This window comes from Sebastes fasciatus, chromosome 1, assembly GCF_043250625.1.
Source record: "Sebastes fasciatus isolate fSebFas1 chromosome 1, fSebFas1.pri, whole genome shotgun sequence".
Lineage (NCBI taxonomy): Eukaryota > Metazoa > Chordata > Actinopteri > Perciformes > Sebastidae > Sebastes > Sebastes fasciatus.
Window position 1 is genome coordinate 16,578,373 of NC_133795.1, and position 20,840 is coordinate 16,599,212.

Here is a 20,840-nt window from a genome sequence, read left to right on the forward strand (position 1 = left end):
CAAAATGTGGCCTATAACACCCAGATTGCTAATATACACACACATTGCTAACAGAAACTGTATAGGCATTTTTCTGTGGTCACATTATTTGTCACCTGTCAATATTTGATCAACACTTTTTTCATATAGCTGGTCGAATAGTTTTACAGATCTGGCGGTCATAGATATAAAACTGTTTTATATCTATGCACACAGCAGTATTTGGTAACGTCAAAGTAACATGATATGTTCCATTGTTTGCACCTCTCCACAAGCACACAATGGGCTTAGGCTGCTGCCATGACAGTGAGTGGTGTTGAACGAATAGTCACGGTTATGATTCGCATGGTTGTGTTGAGCTGGGTGTCCACATGGTTTGTATGGGGTGACCTGGACCAAACATGGGCACAGTATTCTGCTGCAGAGTTGTCAAGGGCCAGTGCCGAGTGGGCAAGCTTACAGAACAGGTTGTCTCTAGACTTCACCTTAGCTGCCGTTCCTTTCAGGTGTTCCTTGAAGGATAGAGTCCTGTCAAGGGTCACTCCCAGGTAAGTTGGGATGGGAGCGTGCTTCAACTTAAGTCCGCCGAGTTGGATATTTAGCTCTGTAGCAGCTTTTGCATTGTTGAGGTGGAATACACTAGAGACTCATTCAAATGAACGGAGGAAGGGAAAATACTCTGGTTTCGGCTATAAGTGTGTTTTACAACTTTTAGGACCTAATGATTTAAATAAGGGCTATTAAAGTGTTCGTACTGGGAAGTTGATTCACATAATAAAAAAGTATCCACTGAGTTACAAACGTGTCTTTCCCAATGTAAGTCTATGGGAAAAAGTCTTTTTGGGCCCAATGGCTTCACGTGACGAATACAGAAGTTCTAGTACCGCCATTTGGCCACTACAAAAATTGGGATCAAAAGGCCGACGCTCTTCCTGGGGGCTTAACTCTAGCCCTGTAAACCGCAACACACATCAGACATCACAATGGTTTTAAGACAAAAATTAAATTTTTTATTTTCATAAATAACTGTATTTATTAGAATATAAATAAACAATTGGTCCATGATATTGTTGACTTAAAAGTGTTTAGTCAATTTCACTACAAAATTAAACTATTATTAACAAATAAGTGCGGCCGAGCAGATGAAAAAGTGTGAGAAAGAGAGTAACAAGGGTCAAAGTGTATTTATTTATTAATTTGTTACCTCACTGCAGAAAATGAGGAAGGGTGCCCATTGGCGTTTTTTTTTTTTTTAAAGAAGGTGGTGCCCTAGGCGACCACCTACATGGCCTATGCCTTAAGACGGCCCTGAGCAGCTGAGTAAAGTAGTTCATGAATAGTAGGCTAGGTAAGTCACATGCAGTTGTTAATCAAATAAAGGATTTGATGCCCAAGGGCATGCAGTTTGTTCAGCTAATGCAACACAAATATAAAATCAATGTTTATCATGAGAACATAATAAAACAAGTGGCTGGATGATGTCCAGAGGACTCATATGGTAATTTTTTTTTATTTCAAAAGAACAAATAAAGAGTGCTCAAAGATTTATATTTACAAGGCAGCACAGATGGACTTTTGTCAAACTATGAAACCAATATGGTGTTCCTAATACAGCAATATAGTCCCTTTCAAGAATAACATATCTCGTCTTTTCTGCCTCTACTGAGTTCTCATGGTTTACAAATAATGTGTGCAGCTGAAGTGTGAGGATGGAAATGACTAAGAGTGCTATGGCACACTCTGTGTTTGTTAGGGACAGGTTGAAGGGTTTAAAACTGTTGATTTGTTTCCCATGAAGGAGCCGGGGCCTGTATCACAAACTTCAACAAAGTCTGGCTCTCTCTGGCTTCACTGGGCCTAGAATTTGTGATCGTGATAAAGTGTCTGATTATAAACAGCTTTCACTTTGTGATACAGGCCAAAGACCAGATAAGACCATTAAGGTTACAAATGACCAAGGACACCTACACACACCCTGAATCTTTTGTTCTGCTTACTCTTATCTGATCTTGAGCCTCTGGACACTGGCCTCTTTGGGAACCATGCCAAAATCATGTATCAGCAATGCAAGTTTGTAAATGACTTAGATATTAAGTTTCATATACAAGATTGCACAGTCATGAATTTGAACACATTTATAACTCCCACTTCGTTTGTGCTAATATACAACAAATTCTTTCAGAAACATATTCACGCAATTATTATGTACATGTTGAGTTCTAAGTAGTCACAATTATTCACAAATGATACAAATTCAGCCCTTAAGTACATCTCTGAAGGATCCTTAGAAAAGTTTTGTGTGGATTTATTATTTTGGTCTGATTGACATTGAAGCGTTCTTTGTCTTCCTTTGCTAAATTAAATCCTTGTCAGAAATGAAAAGTACACACTTAACAGATCTATCTTCCAACACTCTTTTTAGTGTTTTTCTTTTAAATCCCTTTCACAGCACATGACAACCCAAAAGAAACACACATTTTTGTGAAACAATGTTAGATTTCTGAGTTTACAGAACCTTTTTCTAAAGATATAAAGTGCCACAGCATGTGTACCAACACTTGTGTAATCTACAGTTGTGTTTAATCTAATCACCAAACACAGCAACAGAAAGTCTCAAAGACAAGCGGGAACTGAAATGTCAACCCTTGAGTATTTGTCCTTTGTTTTTCATATCCAGACATAATCATACACATTATAAATTGAACAACCTGTGCAAACACAGCACAATGCACAATAATCCCAGCTGTGTCCCTTAAAGGTGAGGACTTCTTTGTCAATAGCAACATATAAGACAAAGACACACAGTGTGCTGCTGACAACTCCAGAACTAGATGCACGTTTTCAGTAAAAGTCACTGACATGTTTTAAAAAAAAAAAAAAAAAAAAAAAAAAAGGTACATCACCATCTATCAAAACTGAATCCCGTCAAAAAAGGGGAAATGCATAACTTCATTCAACTGCACAAGTGGAGCTGAGACGTTGCAGTTTCATCGTGCAACATATAACTGGTGCCTACTACAGACACATTTTGCCTTTTCAAGACACACAAACACATTTTCTGAATGTGCAAACAGGTGAGTTGATATTATCCACCAGATTTTATAGCGGTAACTGAATCATTTGGGACTCTCTTTCAAATTTGCAGCTGCACTTCAGAGTCCCCCCCCGCCCTGCTGGTCTCCACAGGAGTTCACCGTCACAACAGGTGCACCGAATGAGCTCATATGTCCACGTCGTCTGAGTCAGAGGCGCTGGTTGACTGGGTCTCCTCCTGGGTCTCTCCCCACACAAACCTGTAGTTGTTCTCCAACTCCTGCTGCCTCTTTTGCTCTTTGTAAACCTCTTCTGTGCCTCCAGTCTGTAAGATGGAGGGGGAGGGGGGATAGGATGTGTTTAAAATAGGGCTGTCAAAGTTAACGTGATAATGTTGCATTAACGCAAATTCGTTTTAATGCCACTAATTTGATAAATGACAATGATCACACTAATTGAAAAGGCTTCATTCACTTTGTGAAATAGCAGCTCTGCTCCCTTTCCTTGGTTAATGTTTCATCTCGTAAAAAGTGTATTCATATTTTATGATGTTAGAGGAGGGTGCGGCAAGGTAATTCAACTCTACAATAAAAAGCTGCACAAAACCGTGTGGAACTCTCCCAGCAACCTGAAACCCATGGGTCCTCACTTTTGCCCCATATTTCATGGTTTAGTTTTCTAAAGCACAACAGTTGTTATTCATTTGTCCCCAGAGTCAAAACTAAACATGGAGAAGCGGTGTTCAGTTCTTATGTACCATATATCTGGAAAAAACTCCCAGAGAACTGTAGGTCAGCTGCAACTTTCACTTCTTTCAAAGTGGCAGTAGGCAGAACGTTTTTGGCATCATTGTGAAAAAAAACTGTAAAATAACCTTTCAGCATATTGTAGTTCAAGTGTTCTGAGAGAAAACTAGACTTCTGCACCTCCTCATGGCTCTGTTTGCAGGCTTTAAAAATCTAGCCCGTGATGGGAGACTTTGGCCAATCACATGTCATTTCAGAGAGAGAGAGCGTTCCTATTGGCTGTTCATTCAACGGAGGCAGCTGTCAATCACTCGCAAACTCCGATCAAACGGTTTAACTAGGCAGCTCTGATCAAATATGAATCAATATTCTGTTACTGTAATGCCTATTTCTCGTGTAAAATGTTTTCAGAAACATCTTGTAGTGTACTGTTTAGATGTAAAATGAGAAAGTTTGCTCCGGCTGATGGGCGGTGCTTGGGATTTCCTCAACTGATCTCAACATGGCTGCCGGGTCACAAACTTTCTCAGTTTCTGTAGTTTCGGCTACATGTTACTTTCTGTATGTGAAGGTTGAAAATACAGTATTTGTGGTGCCAACTGAGATAATGCTTCACTGTACACTAGTAGTATTGAGCAGTTATATACACTTTTATATACCTATTTTACTATATCGATATCTAATATTTGATTTAATCATTTACTGGTGAGGTGACATTATGGATGTGAGCGATCCACTTATTTTCTTTTATTTTTATTTCTTTCAGTTTTGTTGATATTGTGGATTGTCAATGATGTGACGTTGGAATATCTTGTGTTCTTTGTGGATCCCAGGAAGAGTAATTGTTAATGTGGTCATAACTGTGGATCCTTAAGTAAACAGAGTGAGGTAAATAAAGGCTTGCATTCACTAACCACTAAGTACGCTTTACAGCACACACCTGCTGGCAACCACAGTATTGTGTGTGTTCAAGTCACACCCAGAAATGAACACAATAAAAGGTTATAATCACTTCTTAAATTACCAGGAGATTTATGAGGAGCTCCCTGAAGGATTTTGTATCTTCTTCAGTCAGCCACTGATCACCTGCCTCCTCTGCATTTTTTCGCGTCAAGATCTTCACCTCAATTTTACCTGAAAAGAAAAAACAGGGGAAAAGGCAGACTTGCCAGTTAAACACATGTACTTCCAAAATGCTCAGATTTGTTAAAACGAAAAATAATCATAATGAAGAATGGTAAACACAACTGTGGATGAAAAAAGAAAAGGACACATGGACACACCTTTTGTTTCCCTTTGCCTTTAAGAGATATTTTTTTGCTTCCATGATCTTTAACTTTGCAATATATTCTGTTTAAAAAAATAATTTAATGAATCCCTGGTCTAATGTCCAAAACAGTTTCTTGATCTTCGGTGTTCAATTGCTGGCAGCATGAAAAATGAAGGACACCCTTCGTGTTATTAGCATGATGTAAAGTGTCTTTTGAACAGCTAAACCTTGGAAAACCCTAAATCTGACAGTTGAATGCTTTTTGACAAAGATGAGAGGAGAAGTACAGAACTACTATATGCTCAAGATATAACAGATGGAAGAGAGAAAAGGCCGTGAGTGTTTCGGGCAATCCCCCTCGTACCTTCTGCCTTCAGTCCTGCTTTCTCTAGCTGTTCTTTAACCACGTCCTTTATGTGCTGCCACTGGGGGTCTCCTTCGCCCATCTCCTGAACTTTGACCTCCCCATCAGGGCTGCTGCCCGTCTTATACTTAGTAATTTTGATCTTAACATGGTCGTCAGCTGCTTGGTCTGGGGTGACGAGACAAAAGAGGGACAAACAACACAGTTCACCTCAAAAGCCCATCAGCAGGGCCACAGGATGGAGGAAGCAAGAGCCAAGAATATGTATTCCTAAACACTGTCTTATAAGCATTACATTTCTGCACTTTCATACTTTTATAATTTCAATTTGGATGTAATTACTGAAAATCACCCACAGATACATCAATGGCAGCAGAGGAAAGACCGCTAACTAACCAAAAGAATTCAAAATATCAATCTGATAACATAGATTCTCTGTGGATCAAACTAACTCCATGTGTGCGTCTATTCTGGGATGAAAGATGTCACAACAAACATCTACTGCACATATGAATGAAATATGACAATGATGGAGGCGGACACAGAGCATACAGATATGACCACAGAGGGGCAATGCTGCCTGGTTACCTGGCTGCTTCGGGGCCAGGCTGGGGCTGCCTCTGGTGGGGTCGCTGGCTCTCTGAACTCCCGCTGTTTGCTGCTCCGGGTCCTGGACATCTTTCTCCTCCAAATGATCAAGTATCTTGTCCAGCGTCGTCTCCAGTGTCTGTGTCACTTGAGTGCGATCAAACTCCCCTTTCAGACCTTCTGTCTCTAATTCCTGCTGAGCCTACAACACAAGAGAGCCAATCACATCAAAGCATTGTTTATTTCATTGTGTCAGATCTGCCTTATAATAATTTAAAGGTAGGGTTGGTAGTGCTGTTCAAATACATTCTTTGTTATATTAGTTGAAATTCTCATTACATCCCGACAGCAATCAATATATCAAATGCTCTGACAAAAAAAAAAAAAGAAGAAAAGAAATCTGGTATCGGTGGCTGTTGCAGGACTGTAATAAACCCGTCCAATGATTTCCGAATGTGCATTCTGTCCGTGTACTCATTGCGCATCACCATAGACTGTATATACGAAGTGGACGTAGTCACCACAACGTCACACATTAGTTTGTGGACTACTGTTTTGAAGCCTCAAGTTCGGCATTTTGAGCATCCAGAAGTGACAAAAGAGGGTTTAGCTTAGTACAACGGAACGCTGAATAAGACATTTTTAGGCGACCAAAAATATTATAATCAGCTTTCATGAACTGAAAACACACTATGAAAGGGTTAAAGTTGAAAGACAAAAACACGGACAACTCCCAGAGCGGACAACGCCGTGGTAGCAACCTGTCAATCACAAGGTAGCCACGCCCTAAAGCATCCCCTGCTTTATGGTCTATTTAACTCTAAATGGGACTTGAAACTAGCGATTGAGACCATAAACTCATGTTTAAAATGTTTACTGAGGTAATAAATCAAGTGAGAAGTAGGGTCATTTTGCCATAGACTTCTACACAATCAGACTTCTTTTTGCAACCAGAGGAGTCGCCCCCTGCTGGATATTAGAAAGAATGCAAGTTTAAGGCACTTCATCCGTGGCTTCACTTTTCAGACCCGGAGGTTGCCCACTGGCGTCACTAGAGTCTTCCACATGCTGCTAGCTTGACAGCTGTGAGTACTGACAATAGCCATGTTTGTTGTTTATGTTCATTATGATATCATATGTTTACATTCCTTATCATCATTTTGGGGGAGTGGCTTTGGAGGGAGGCCTGAAGGGACGGACTGTAAGTGTTACAGACTTGGTGACTTTCTCTCTAGATTTAGGGACTTTTGGAGCTAGTTAGCAGCTTGTGCTGCTAGCTACTTGTATTGGAAAAGAGTTGGTAACAATGGGATGGGTTTTTCGGTTGGTTTATTTTAAAAATCTTTTGTACTCTCGCTAGGTTCTCAGCATTACCGACCCCTACCTTTAATATACATCAATCTTTGTGATAAAATGACATATCGTCTCTAAACCTCATTTATGATGTTGTCAAACTCCTTCTGCATTTCCTCTTTTATCTCTTCAATCTTATCAGAGGGCACTGAGAGGTCAGCCATCTCATCCTCAAAATCCTGTAGCAGGCGTTCATCTGCATCTTTCTCTTCCTCTCCAAGCTTCTCCGTTACCCTGTCGCTATTTGGTTTCTCTCCTCGACTTTTGGCTTGGTTTTGTGCTTTCTAGAAGAAAAAAATGCAGCATTGAATTGGAATACACATAAACTGCAAAGAAACTATAGTAAAAAATATACTCCTACAGGTGCAAAACAAAAGCATCAACATAATCTTGGCAAGCAAACTGACCTTCCTGTTACTCTCTTTGAGATGTTGGACAAATTTCATCAGGTCTGCCGGGTCAGTGATGATTTTAAAGTTGAATTTTTCAACTGAAAGACATTAATGTGAAGAGAGAAAAGAAAACAACACTCAAAAGAAATGTTTAACAAAGTACTCCGTTTGGACAAACAATCGTTGAGTTTGCAAATCAGATAACATGACTGCACATAAATAAATAACAGACTTAATCTTGTTTGAGGCTCTCTAAAGCAGCAGGACATTAAATCAGCTGTGCTGTAGAACAGTGACTGCAATGATCATAAATGGCATTGGTCTTCCTTGTGTGTGCATGTGTGTGTATCTTTGTGTGTGTGATAGGGAAGGAGAAAGCGGTAAATTGCGATACCTTCATCACCATCATCCATGACTTCATTGTCTGTCAGTGAGTTATAGCCATCATCTGCTGCCTGTGTGTAGAAAACAAAAATCAGGTTAGTGATGTGAAGTGCGGAGGAAAAATGTCAACCTACAACCTCTAGTAGTTGGGATCTGGCTGGAGAAGAAGCACCTTAACATTTAAAACATATACAGTATCATCAGCTTACCACACGCTTGGTGAATATACACAATAATGAAGTTTGGAAAAAAAATAATATATATCAACAATGTGTCAGTTTAGTCTGATCCTTATCAACAGCACACAGTTGATGAGAATGTAGCAGCAGTAACAGCAGCAGCCCAGCCTTACATTTACCGGAGAAGCATCATTCGTTAAAAGGGACAACTGATTCTAAGACGTATTTCTGTACCTGATTCTCCTGTTGAGAAGCAGGTGTTTTTGAACCCCCTGGCTTTGTAACTCCCTCCCAGAAGTCAGAATCTTCTGCTTCCTCTGACCCGGCGTCCTCAGATACATCAGCAGTATCTGTTTCAAAATAAAGGCACACACAAGTTTACATCCAGCGTGATGGAAATAAAACACCCTGTGGATATTCTTATTTAATTAATTGATAAAATTACTACAATATTTAAAAGGGAATTTGCCTCTTAAAGCTGCAGTCGGTAACCTTGAGCAAATATGATAAAAAGTTATTTTTATAAAACTGTCACTATATCCTGACAGTAGTGCATGAGACATATAATGTGAAATATGTGAAAAAAACACATTCCTCTGTGTCCTCCTGGGCTCCTAATGGCACCGCCCCCAAACAAAAACAACCAATCAGAACAGAGGAGTCTCTAAAGCATCTTGCAAAACTGGCAAACTCCGATCAAACTATCAAACTAGGCAGCGCTGATCAAATATGAATCCAGATTCTGTTACTGTAATGCCTATTTCTCTCCTCAAATGCTTTCAGAAACATGTTTTAGTGCTTAGCTGTAAAATGAGAAGGTTTGTGACCCGGCCGCCATGTTGAAAACAGCCAAATCCAAGCAACGCCCACTGGCTGGAGCAAACTTTACCATTTTACACAGTGGGCAACCTCCAGGTTTGAGAAGTGAAGCCAACGCTGAAGTGCCTTAAACTTGCATTCTTTCTAATAGCCAGCAGGGGGCGACTCCTCTGGTTGCTAAAAGAAGTCTGATTGTATAGAAGTCTATGAGAAAATGAGCCTACTTCTCACTTGATTTATTACCTCAGTAAACATTGTAATCATGAGTTTATGGTCTCAGTCGCTAGTTTCTAGTCTTCTTCAATACAGCATGATGTTCATTTAGTAAATTATGGTCCCATTTAGAGTCAAATAGACTATAAAGCAGGGCATTCTTTAGGGCGTGGCTAACTTGTGATGGACAGGTTGCTACCACGGCGTTGTCCGGTCTGGGAGTTGTCCGTGTTTTTGTCTTACAACTTTAACCTTTTCACAGCGTGTTTTCAGTTCATGAAAGTTAATTATAACCTTTTTGGTTGCCTAAAAATGTCTTACTCAGCATTCAGTTGTACTTAGCTTCCCCCTCTAGTTTCACTCCTGTTTGCAAAAATCAAGGTGGCGAAAGCCAAAATGCCAAACTCGAGCTTCAAAACGGCAGTCCACAAACTAATGGGTGATATCGCGATGACTATGTCCACTTCTTATATGCAGTCTATGATTTTACAGCGAAACACTAAAATATGTTTCTGAAAACATTTGATGCGAGATATAGGCATTACAGTAACAGAATCTTGATTCATATTTGATATCATATTTGACCATTTTATCAGAGTTTGTGAGTTTCGCGAGCAGTGATTGACAGCTGCAGTAGAGACAGCTCGGCTCCGACTGGTTGTTTCTCTTTGGGCACGGTGAAATCTTGCAAATGCCAGTAGGAGCACAGGAGGACACAGAGGAAAAATATAATTTCATGCACTACGGTCAGGATATAGCGACAGTTTTATAAAAAAATACTTATTATCATATTTCCTCAAAGTTACCGATTGCAGCTTTGAGTGTAAAAAAATTTACCTTTTGTGTCTGACTGGTTCGGGTCATCACTGGGTGCAGGTGATGTCTCTTCTGCAGTTACTTCCACTGCTCCATCCGCCCCTTCATTACCAGCCAACATCTCATCAAGACTCCTCAGCTCCTCTGAGATCTGCTCTACTTTACGCTTCGTGTCCGCTGGGAACAGACAGAGGAAAGGAGGAGGAGGGAGGGAGGGAAAGAAGGAACACTCATGTCACACATTTCTTATTGCTATAATATAAGACATTGGAAGATTTTATATATCAAACGCCTATTCAGCAACAAATGTCAAAAAGTTGCACGCCTTTATCTTCCTATCTGACACTTTTAAATACTCCTTTCCAAAATTATGTCTTGCTGCTTGCATTCTCCTGCTCCAACAGGATATAACACTAAAGTCATGAAGCAAGACTCTCTCCAAATGATAAGTCACACCATGTCATTTCATTTCATTCATTGTTTTTGACTTACAGACTTGAGCCTTGACGTAATCCATATATTGTTGGGCACTTAGTGCTGGCTGGCAAACAATACCCTGGGGCTTGGCAGTGGACGGCGGTCGCAGAAATGGATGCTGACAGGTACGGCTGGTATGAACGGTCAGCACATAGCGACACGACTGAGGCTCATCCACTCGGGCAATGTAGTCACCAGAGCCTTCTTCGCACACAAACTGTAAATATCAGTGTACAATTAGTTAGGTGTGTTTCGGAAGATCACTTGGTAAAACATGCACATTTTCACTGACTTCATTCATACCTGTTAGTAGTGAGTAGCAAAACAAGAAAAACAGACCAAACCACACAGGTAGCGTGGAATTCAAATAAATCCTGTATTCAAATGTCTCACCCGGACTTCAGTCTCTCTGGGATTTCCATTTAGGTCACACTTTGAGCCATTTACATAGGTCTGACTGTGGTAGCGCTTCATCCTGTGCAGTTTGGAGGCCTGGGAAATAAACAGAAAAGATGTTTTAACCAAACTGATTTGCAATATTCTTGAAGGTTCAGTGCATCATCCAAAGGTTAAATGTGATGCTTCTGATGTTTGTCCACATATAATGATTCACAGACAGTCATCATTACTGGAAGCTGGTAAATCACCAAAAACACGAGTAGGATTGGGTTGCACCAGCAGTTTGTAAATCCAAGTTTGTAATTTGAAGTTCTCCCTGTTCAGACCTGGTATTAACATGCGTCCAGAGTGATCCGAACACAAGTGGACAGCTTTAAATACGTCTATTCACACCTGGCATTAGAACGCGTCTCCACATGCGTCTGGAGTGGCCACTTGTGATCGTAGTAAACACATGGCTAATACAGCAGACGTTGTGATGTAAGATTACAATTCAGGTACATTTTATGACATCAAAATAAAAGGTTGATGTACCGGTGGTCCCCGGGGACCTCCGAGCCGCCGGCACCGCTGCCTTTGCCAGGCAACAGCGGCGTACAGAGCTTCAGAGAGCCGGGGATGAGAGAGACAGCGAGCGAGTGGACGGGCGAGCAAGCACACAGGCGACTGTCAGCTCCGTGCAGAACACCGGAACAAAAACACGACACATCTCCGACAATATGACAATAATACACTTTGCTTGCCTAGTCTGATAGTCTGTAGATATGTAGCCTATAGATCAGATATCGGTTGTACCGACAGGATACAGTAGAGCAAAGAGGTCGTTTCCATGCTGCGAAGCTGACAAGCGCCGACGTCTGCCTGTCTATTCTTTTTCAGAGGGTGTCGTATCCTGTACAGATTGTAAAGCCCCCTGAAGCAAATTTGTGATTTTGGGCTATACAAATAGAATTGGCTTGACTTGACTTGACTTGACTGCACTCCTGAGGGGCGCAGAGACCCGCTGATCCCAGCGGGACGTCAGTAGAGTAAGTTGGTCCTTAATGTAGCCTAGGACACATTCGCGTACACACTGCTAAAAGAATGTGGCCATATGTGGCCCAGACCACCTCTGAATGTGGTCTGAAACATCGGATCTTATTGCGTCCTCAATGCGTCTTGTGTGCGTTCACACCTGTGCTTAGAGCTGTCCACTTGTGATCCAATCACTCAGGACGCATGTTAATACCAGGTCTGAACACGGCAGAACTACTAGCTCAAACCAGTGATTTACTTAATCGGTTTGCACTGGTAAATATCTAACGTGTAAACTGGTTGGTAGGAACAGCACTGTCCAATCAAAAGCAATCAAGTATGTAAACTGCAGCATCACAAGCTGTAACATTACCTCTAAAAATAAGTTACAATACTTTGTAAATGTAGGTATGACTTTGTTTTATTTGTAGGTATGACTTTGTCTTAATGTGTGTTTCAGAACCAGCGGTATTCACATAGTTTAGAGTGAGAGGGAAATATCCGATTACAAAACCCAACTGACCTCATTAGGCACAAAATGTTGTAATTTGAACTACAGTGTGCTATGTTTTTATAAAATGTTATTTAAAATGCTCCCAGATTACATCATTATTAAACAGCACTTTAGTCAAGCGTCAGATATGACAAACCTATTTCATTTGACTTCTTACAATCTTCACACTAAATGGGCTGTATATTAGCAAGTTAGTTTTGTAAGTTGGTTCAGTTGGCTACGCAGTTACACCTGGCAGTTAGTTGGTGGAAATATTTAGTAACAACTAATCTCTATGTAAAATCTAGTTTGGGTGGCACAATCCCCCAGACAAGCAGGATAAATCTGGGTGGGGAAAGGGAAAAAGCAGCGCTTGCCCCTTCCTCATTACCACCACTGAGGTGCCCTTGAGCAAGGCCCTTGACCCCAACTGCTCCAGTGGAGCTGCTCAGTGGCCAGCAGATCAGACTGTGGTCGTACTGGCAGCTTCCAGGTGTGAACTGTGTTCCTGAAAAAGAGAGCATTGCTCTCAGTAAATCACCCCTGAATAAATAAAGATAAAACATCTTGTGGAACCGGTTCCCTTGTTCTATGACTCAGTCTTGGTGTTGTTGTTGTTGTTGTTACTATTGTCAACATATAAACACATGTATAAACCAATCGCACAGGTTCATCTGGCTTTTTGTCAGTTGAATTAATTTGCACATTCGTTTGTGATGTTGACGGGTTAGTCAAACTTTTCCTCCCACAGTCAAACAACTTAATTTGCTTTGCAATTGTCTCTAAAACAGATGCCTGTGCGCACGTGAGTAAATGCACCAATGCATGTGCAGCGTTGTCCGGTTCTGGTTGACTACAACAGCAATATTCAAATATCACTAATGCTACCAATATCAAATAAATATTTATTTTGGGGTGCACGTTTTTCTGTTAGCTGTCCATATTTTTTTTATGTTAAAAAGTGGTTACCACTGATGGCAAGCAAAGGCCAAGAATTGGTTGCCAATTTCTCAAAATGGTTGCCAATGGCAACCCTTACTGCCATGCCCTTCAAAGGTTCAGCTCATATCATACAATTGTGCATTCACCATTTTTGACTTTATTAAATGTATACCAGAAAACAAAGAATAAGAAAAAGAATCAAGAGTGAAGAAAAACAACTATAACCACAACATTGAGGCAACTTTACCTTCGCTGTTTCATTGCTCCAATCAAATTCAGATTCATAATAACCGAGGAAGAGAATGTCCCCTTTGATTTCTGTGTCTGAGGAGAGAAAAACAACATCTGTCAAATTGATTGTCATGAAAAATGTAGATTAAAAACACGGAGGTAAACTCTTACCTTCAAGGTGGTACTGTCTGATATGCTGACCGTGGCAGAACTCATATGTCCACCAGTCCTTCGTCTGCCGGAGACACAGACGGCAACATTTTAATAAACAGTAATTGGCTGACACATTTTCCTTTTCATCTAGGACACGTGTTCAATGTCATCAACAATATCATTGATCATCCTATTAGAATTCCACACACTCAAACAAATTATACACATATTGTTATGTTTCTAAACAGGCTAAGGAAGGACTACAAAATACTAACAAAAGGCTCAAAACATGCTCGCAATCTCAATCAAAATAACAAAAATTAAAGCCTCAGCTTCTGGTGGAGTCCGATTAAGTATTAACAAAAACATGCTACACTTTGTAATTCTTTGAACTACACAGAAAATGCCACCTAAACACTTTTACTTTATTTTATTTCATCTGGAAGATACTAAACAGCAACAACTGTGCTGTTCCGTTGTTGATCACCAGTATTTGGTTCATATGTGCTACAATCTGAGTGAGTGTAACAGCAGAAACAAGTACTGACTGTATTAAGTTCCTGTTAAGACGGCACTACAGGGTTTCCCCCAGGAAATGATTCAGCAGAGTCGATCCTGATGCATCCAGTCTCATGATCACTTTAGTTAGAAGAACAGCCCTCTACTGGACTCTATGGGTAACACTCTTTTCCAATCATGAGCATGCATTCGCCCACTGTAAATTTGAATAAACATAGCCGGCCAATTAGGACGTGCCCTCCCGAATACAAGCGGACCCCACGGTAAATAAGGTAGCACACACCGCTGTCTGTTATCTTTTTTTCTCTTCAGTGAACGGCAATTTACCCATTGATCTGCTTCATCCTCGGATGGAGTTGTTGTTTGCTCTACAGCTTGTTAAGCCCCTTGAAGCAATTTTTTGATTTGTCACATAGAGATATATAACTCAAATTGATTTGACTTGACTTTGTTACGGTTCTTGTTCTGCTATATGTCTATTAGTGTGCAAGTTCATTGAGAGAGACAAAAAACTGTCTGATAAAACACAAAGTTGTAGCCATGACAGCAGACAATGCTTCAAATATGGATGTTGCTGCAAAGAAGCTACAAATTCTAAAACGTGGACGCTTCATACACATCTTCAACCCGGCAGCACAGAAGATCTCTACAATCACCACAAGGTGGACACCCAAGATTAGTGTCACCAATTCAGTATCTGACCAAATGTGAAATATGGTCTTCCCTTCTGTTCCTGAGTTATGGTGTTGAATAATGGCCAGAAGAGTGTCTTTGTGGAACATTATGATGTCGCAGTGAAGTTGACCTTTGACCTTTTAGATATGAAATGTCATCACTTTGTCCTATTAAACATTTGTGTGAAATTTGATGTCATAATTAGCCTATGGATTCTTGAGTCATGGCCAAAAATGTGTTCATGAGGTCACATTGACCTTTGACCACCAAAATCTAATCAGTTGAGTCAAAGTGGACATTTGTGCCAAATTTGAAGAAATTCCGCTCAAGGCATGAGATATCGTTCACGAGAATGGGACGGACAACCCGAAAATGTAATGCCTCCGACCACGGCTGGCGCGGAAGCATAGAGGGATTCTTTCACTTTGTCCCACAGCCACAATCTCCTTTTGTGGAAACAAAAGTGCCTTTGTTTCTTAAGCAACAACCAGACACTGGCATCTTTTGAGGAGATATGGAGAAGATAAGTATGTGATGTGGCACTGAGTGACGGAACACATTTGTATCATGCCAGCAACTCACTTTCATAACTGCCTTTTGACTGCGCAACATTTGTACATATTTTCAAGGAGTTTTGGAACAAAGGCTATTGTTCACTTTCCCTGCAGTCACACTAGAGATAAAGGTTTGTAAGCAGAGGACAGACAGATATTTAAATTCCACTGCTAAACAGTGCTAAATACCCATACCTCACAAGAACATAACTTCACAAGAGTGATATTGTGCTTATTTTTCCTTTTTGTTTCTATAACATTGAACAGGATCTCTGTTGGAGGAACTTTAACTTAACTCTGAGATGAACCAGTGAAAACATAAAGCAGCAATACAGAGACGTGTGTCTCTTCCATCCTTTTCATATTGACAGGACTTTGGTTCAGTTTACATTAGCACTCCACTTTCTTGTGTAGCTGAAAATGTATCATTTGTGTTGTATATTTTGAATACATCATAGTCAGTGTGTGAATATAAGTAACCATTTCCTGTTTTAAGTATCTGCTCAAAGTGCGGCACTGAGTTAGGACAAAGGACTGTGGTTTTACTGGAAATACCACATGTATGAATGTCACATAATTTCAGGGGCCCTGTTCAGACTTTGCATCCAGATACATCAGCATTGTGTCAACTGTAGATCCAGTTGTGTCCACACATCAAAACACGTTTCAAATGCATTAAGAGAACAGTCATGATCTGATGTCACTTCAAGCACTAAACTGAAAAAATACATATTAGTATATATATGTTCTGCCATACACTTGAATAATACCCTAAGGCACCATAAGGCCCTGTTCAGACCTGATATTAACATGCGTCCTTAGTGATCCGATCACAGGTGGACAGCTCTAAGTACAGGTGTAAACACACTCAAGACGTATTGAGGACGCATTGAGATCTGATCACTCAGACCACATTCAGAGGTGGTCTGGGCCACATACGGCCACATTCTTTTAGCGGTGTGTACGTGAATGTGTCCTGGGCCACATTAAGGACCGCCAACTCAACTGACGTCCCGCTGGGATCCGCGGGTCTCTGCGCCCCTCAGATGAATAGACGGACAGACGCGAGTGCTTGACTGCCTCGTAGCATGGAAACGGCTTCTGTGATGCCATGCAGCAAAGGGCCACAGGTCAGATTCTAACCGCTGCGGTAAGGACTCAGCCTGAGTACATGGGGCACCCGCTCTACCAGGTGAGTTACTTTAGTTATTTTAGTGACAGATGTGGTCAGTGTGATACAGTTTGCATCAAAATAGCTCTGCCTTGGATGGATAAAATAGGTAAATTAGTTTCTAAACAGCTCAAAGGTCCCATATCATGCTCATTTTCAGGTTCATACTTGTATTTTGTGTTTCTACTAGAACATGTTTACAGTAATAAACTGGGACACATTTAGAATGTTTATGTTTAAAATTGTGTAAAGGGCTTAAATATTGTATATTCGTGACATCACAAATGGGCAGAAATCCTGACCGCTTGTTTCAAACGCAGAGTTTCTGAATACGGGCTGTGTGTATTTCCCTGTGGATTGAGTATTTCGATACTTTCACAGTATTTATATAGAACTTAAGCTTGCTTTATTTAAAAAAATATATGAAAATCTCACTTTTTTTATAATATGGGACCTTTAAGCATTTGACTATTAGATCCCACAGATGAGAAGTTGAGAACTAACCTTCACTAGACACTGGGCATTGTGCATTGGGCTGAGTAGGTCTGGGATGTCGGGCCCGGTGTACCCTTGTGAGTCGGGCTCAGAGGCAGGGTCCTGATGAAACCGGATGGCCTGGGCTGGAAGTCGACATTCATACAGCTGCTTGTATTTACTGGACACCGTCATAACCTCCTCTGTCTTGGTCTAAAGGCAAGGCAAGGCAAGGTAAGTTTATTTATATAGCACATTTCATACACAAAGGCAATTCAAAGTGCTTTACATATATAAAAGAGCTCAAAGTGCATAAGATAAAAACAAAAATAAAAGAATATAAAAGTATAAGTTAAAAGAAAAACAATTAAAAGGATAATAAAAACAATCAATAGACAGTAAAGTGCAGCATTTGATAAATTAAGAAAAGCGTCTGAGAACAGTTTGGTCTTGAGTCTAGATTTGAAAGTGGCCATTGTTGGTGCATCTTTGACCTCATCTGGAAGTTTGTTCCACAGTTGAGCAGCGTAGCAGCTAAAAGGAGCCTCACCATGTTTCGTTCTGACCTTGGGTACTACTAATATATTTTTTCCCAGTGACCTTAGAGGTCTAGTAGGTGTGTACTGCTGAAGCATATCTGAGAGGTAATTTGGACCTACCCCCTTTAGTGATTTGTAAACAAGCAGTAGTGTTTTAAAGTCAATTCTGTGACTTACTGGGAGCCAGTGTAGGGACTTAAGTACTTGAGGGATGTATTCAGTTCTTTTGGTTTTTGTAAGAACTCTAGCAGCTGCATTTTGCACCATCTGAAGCTGTTTGATGGTCTTTTTAAGTAGGTCCGTGAAGAGACCATTGCAGTAATCGACTCTGTTCGAGATAAAAGCATGGATACGTTTTTCCAGGTCATGCTTTGACATAAGACCTCTAAGTTTAGCTATGTTTTTAAGGTGGTGAATAGCTGCTTTGGTTATCGCTTTCACTTGATTATTGAAGCTGAGACCACTGTCGATTAAAACACCAAGATTTTTGACAACATCCTTTGCTTTAAGTCCCTTTGTGTTCAGATGATTATCAATCTTAATTCTCTCATCTTTCTTCCCTAATAAGATAATTTCAGTTTTGTCCTTATTCAGCTGTAAGAAGTTTTGAGACATCCAGCTATTGATTTGATCAATGCATTGACAAAGAGATTCAAGGGGATAAATAAATGTAATATGTACATGTGTGCAGTCTATAAAGTGGTATATAGGATGAATAGTGTAAAGTAAGTGGTATATAGGATGTATAGTGTAAAGTAAGTGGTATATAGGATGAATAGTGTAAAGAAAGTGGTATATAGGATGAATAGTGTAAAGTAAGTGGTATATAGGATGAATAGTGTAAAGTAAGTGGTATATAGGATGAATAGTGTAAAGTAAGTGGTATATAGGATGAATAGTGTTAAGTAAGTGGTATATAAGATGTGTAGTGTAAAGTAAGTGGTATATAGGATGTATAGTGTAAAGTAAGTGGTATATAGGATGAATAGTGTAAAGTAAGTGGTATATAGGATGAATAGTGTAAAGTAAGTGGTATATAGGATGAATAGTGTAAAGAAAGTGGTATATAGGATGAATAGTGTAAAGTAAGTGGTATATAGGATGAATAGTGTAAAGTAAGTGGTATATAGGATGTATAGTGTAAAGTAAGTGGTATATAGGATGAATAGTGTAAAGTAAGTGGTATATAGGATGAATAGTGTTAAGTAAGTGGTATATAAGATGTGTAGTGTAAAGTAAGTGGTATATAGGATGTATAGTGTAAAGTAAGTGGTATATAGGATGAATAGTGTAAAGTAAGTGGTATATAGGATGAATAGTGTAAAGTAAGTGGTATATAGGATGAATAGTGTAAAGTAAGTGGTATATAGGATGAATAGTGTTAAGTAAGTGGTATATAGGATGTGTAGTGTAAAGTAAGTGGTATATAGGATGTATAGTGTAAAGTAAGTGGTATATAGGATGAATAGTGTTAAGTAAGTGGTATATAGGATGTATAGTGTAAAGTAAGTGGTATATAGGATGAATAGTGTAAAGTAAGTGGTATATAGGATGAATAGTGTAAAGTAAGTGGTATATAGGATGAATAGTGTAAAGTAAGTGGTATATAGGATGAATAGTGTTAAGTAAGTGGTATATAGGATGTGTAGTGTAAAGTAAGTGGTATATAGGATTTATAGTGTAAAGTAAGTGGTATATAGGATGAATAGTGTTAAGTAAGTGGTATATAGGATGTATAGTGTAAAGTAAGTGTAAAGTGCGCCAGTGGTTAGAGTCCAAGACGGTTGCAGATAGTGCATGTTTCAAGGCAGATAGTGCATGTTTAAACTTCTTAAAGTCCTAATAGTTCTCATATAGGGGTCAGCCTTGGTTAAAATAAAGGTTAAATATAAATAAATAAGTGAGGAAGCTGCAGGTTGTGTTGTTGTGACAGCTGTCAACGATGAATTGCTGCGTAGCTCACATGGAAATAACTTTAACGCTTCCTCGTGTGACTTGCAAGCAAATTGTACATCTCAAATCCTCAACTCAACTAGTTAACAAACAGGTTATTCATTAGTCGCCTTGGTAACGTTAAAGGAAGATATGTAACAGTAGCTAGGTAACGGTAGCCTACTCTCTAGCTAGAATGCTAACAGTTAGCTTCCTCCTCACTCACCTGCCCCAACATTACGGGATCGGGAAGAATCTGAATCCCGTATTTCATCTCATTCAGCTCTTCTAGATTCAAGAAGGCTGGCACACAGAGGGGACATATCGAGAAGAAAACGTACAGTCTGTTTAGCCACCGTATCGAGGAAACGGCCATGATTACACTCTCTTCATCACACAGTTGTCTTGACAGCAACAAAACACAGAACGCTGTGACGTGTTGGCAGCTGATTGGTTGATGAGAGAAGCGCTGCTCTCTGATTGGTCAGTGAGATGAAGCACTGTTCTCTCATTGGCTGATTTTTGTGTCTGTCACAGTTCTGGCGTTTATAACACCGGCACAGAGTGAGTGGGCGGCGCCTCTCCTTTAATAACATAACAAGCACTGCTACTGTAAACAACGCAACACAGCTTTACATAAAATAAACGCACACATTGCTACATTGGCTGGTATTACAAACCAATTATGGCCCCAATTACAATCATGCGGATTATTTTCTTATTTAGTAACACCACACTAGCTGTTCTTCTAAAAATAAAGGTCTAAATATAAACTTCTTCACCACACATTGGTACCATAAAATGAAAAAGTTCTGACTCCCAGAAAAGTTCCTTTTTGTCCCCCTCCATTAGTCTTTAGATAGTTCTCTTTAATGCAAATTTTAGTGCTTTTAGTGTTTGTGAATTGTATTTTATCTCTATTTGTGTCTGTGTGTCTGCAACTTTGTGTTCTTGCTGCTGACCGTCTTGGCCATGCAGGTGTCCCTTGGAAAAGAGGTTCTTAATCTCAATGGGACTAACCTGGTTAAATAAAGGTTAAATAAATGTTAAATAAATTATTTTTTTTAAGTGTTGTATAGCTACTTGTGTCAAAATTAATAATTTGCATAATATAGCCAGAATGGAGGAAGA

General features: G+C 39.8%; 2 protein-coding genes across 4 annotated transcripts in view; one reads left to right on the plus strand and one right to left on the minus strand.

The window, feature by feature from the left end:
• LOC141766692 (zinc finger protein Eos-like) overlaps nt 1–20,840 on the plus strand; it is a 224,900-nt gene that overhangs the window by 93,480 nt on the left and 110,580 nt on the right. The window lies entirely within an intron of this gene.
• On the minus strand, nt 1,471–20,146 carry os9 (OS9 endoplasmic reticulum lectin). Of its 3 annotated transcripts, none has more exons than XM_074633727.1 (15): nt 20,051–20,146; nt 17,269–17,451; nt 13,864–13,927; nt 13,709–13,785; nt 11,007–11,105; nt 10,629–10,830; nt 10,158–10,313; nt 8,523–8,638; nt 8,120–8,180; nt 7,741–7,823; nt 7,414–7,617; nt 5,981–6,182; nt 5,393–5,560; nt 4,783–4,892; nt 1,471–3,337 (listed from the first exon to the last, which is right to left on the minus strand). In XM_074633727.1, the coding sequence occupies exons 2-15, from the start codon at nt 17,431–17,433 to the stop codon at nt 3,200–3,202; spliced, it is 1,845 nt and encodes a 614-aa protein (XP_074489828.1). In that variant the 5' UTR covers nt 17,434–17,451; nt 20,051–20,146; the 3' UTR covers nt 1,471–3,199. The 3 variants fall into 3 exon arrangements, with proteins under 3 accessions (XP_074489828.1, XP_074489818.1, XP_074489835.1); XM_074633717.1 differs by having other exon boundaries at nt 19,936–20,138; XM_074633734.1 differs by lacking the exon at nt 5,393–5,560 and having other exon boundaries at nt 19,936–20,140.

What these genes read in the sequence shown, in the direction of transcription:
- os9 (XM_074633717.1), bottom strand. Translation starts at nt 20,085, where the DNA reads ATGGCCGTTTCCTCGATACGGTGGCTAAACAGACTGTACGTTTTCTTC. An exon ending in CATGGATGATGGTGATGAAG is followed by an intron (nt 7,824 to 8,119) that starts GTATCGCAATTT and finishes AATGTCTTTCAG; the next exon opens with TTGAAAAATTCAACTTTAAA. An exon ending in TCAAAGAGAGTAACAGGAAG is followed by an intron (nt 7,618 to 7,740) that starts GTCAGTTTGCTT and finishes TTTTTCTTCTAG; the next exon opens with AAAGCACAAAACCAAGCCAA.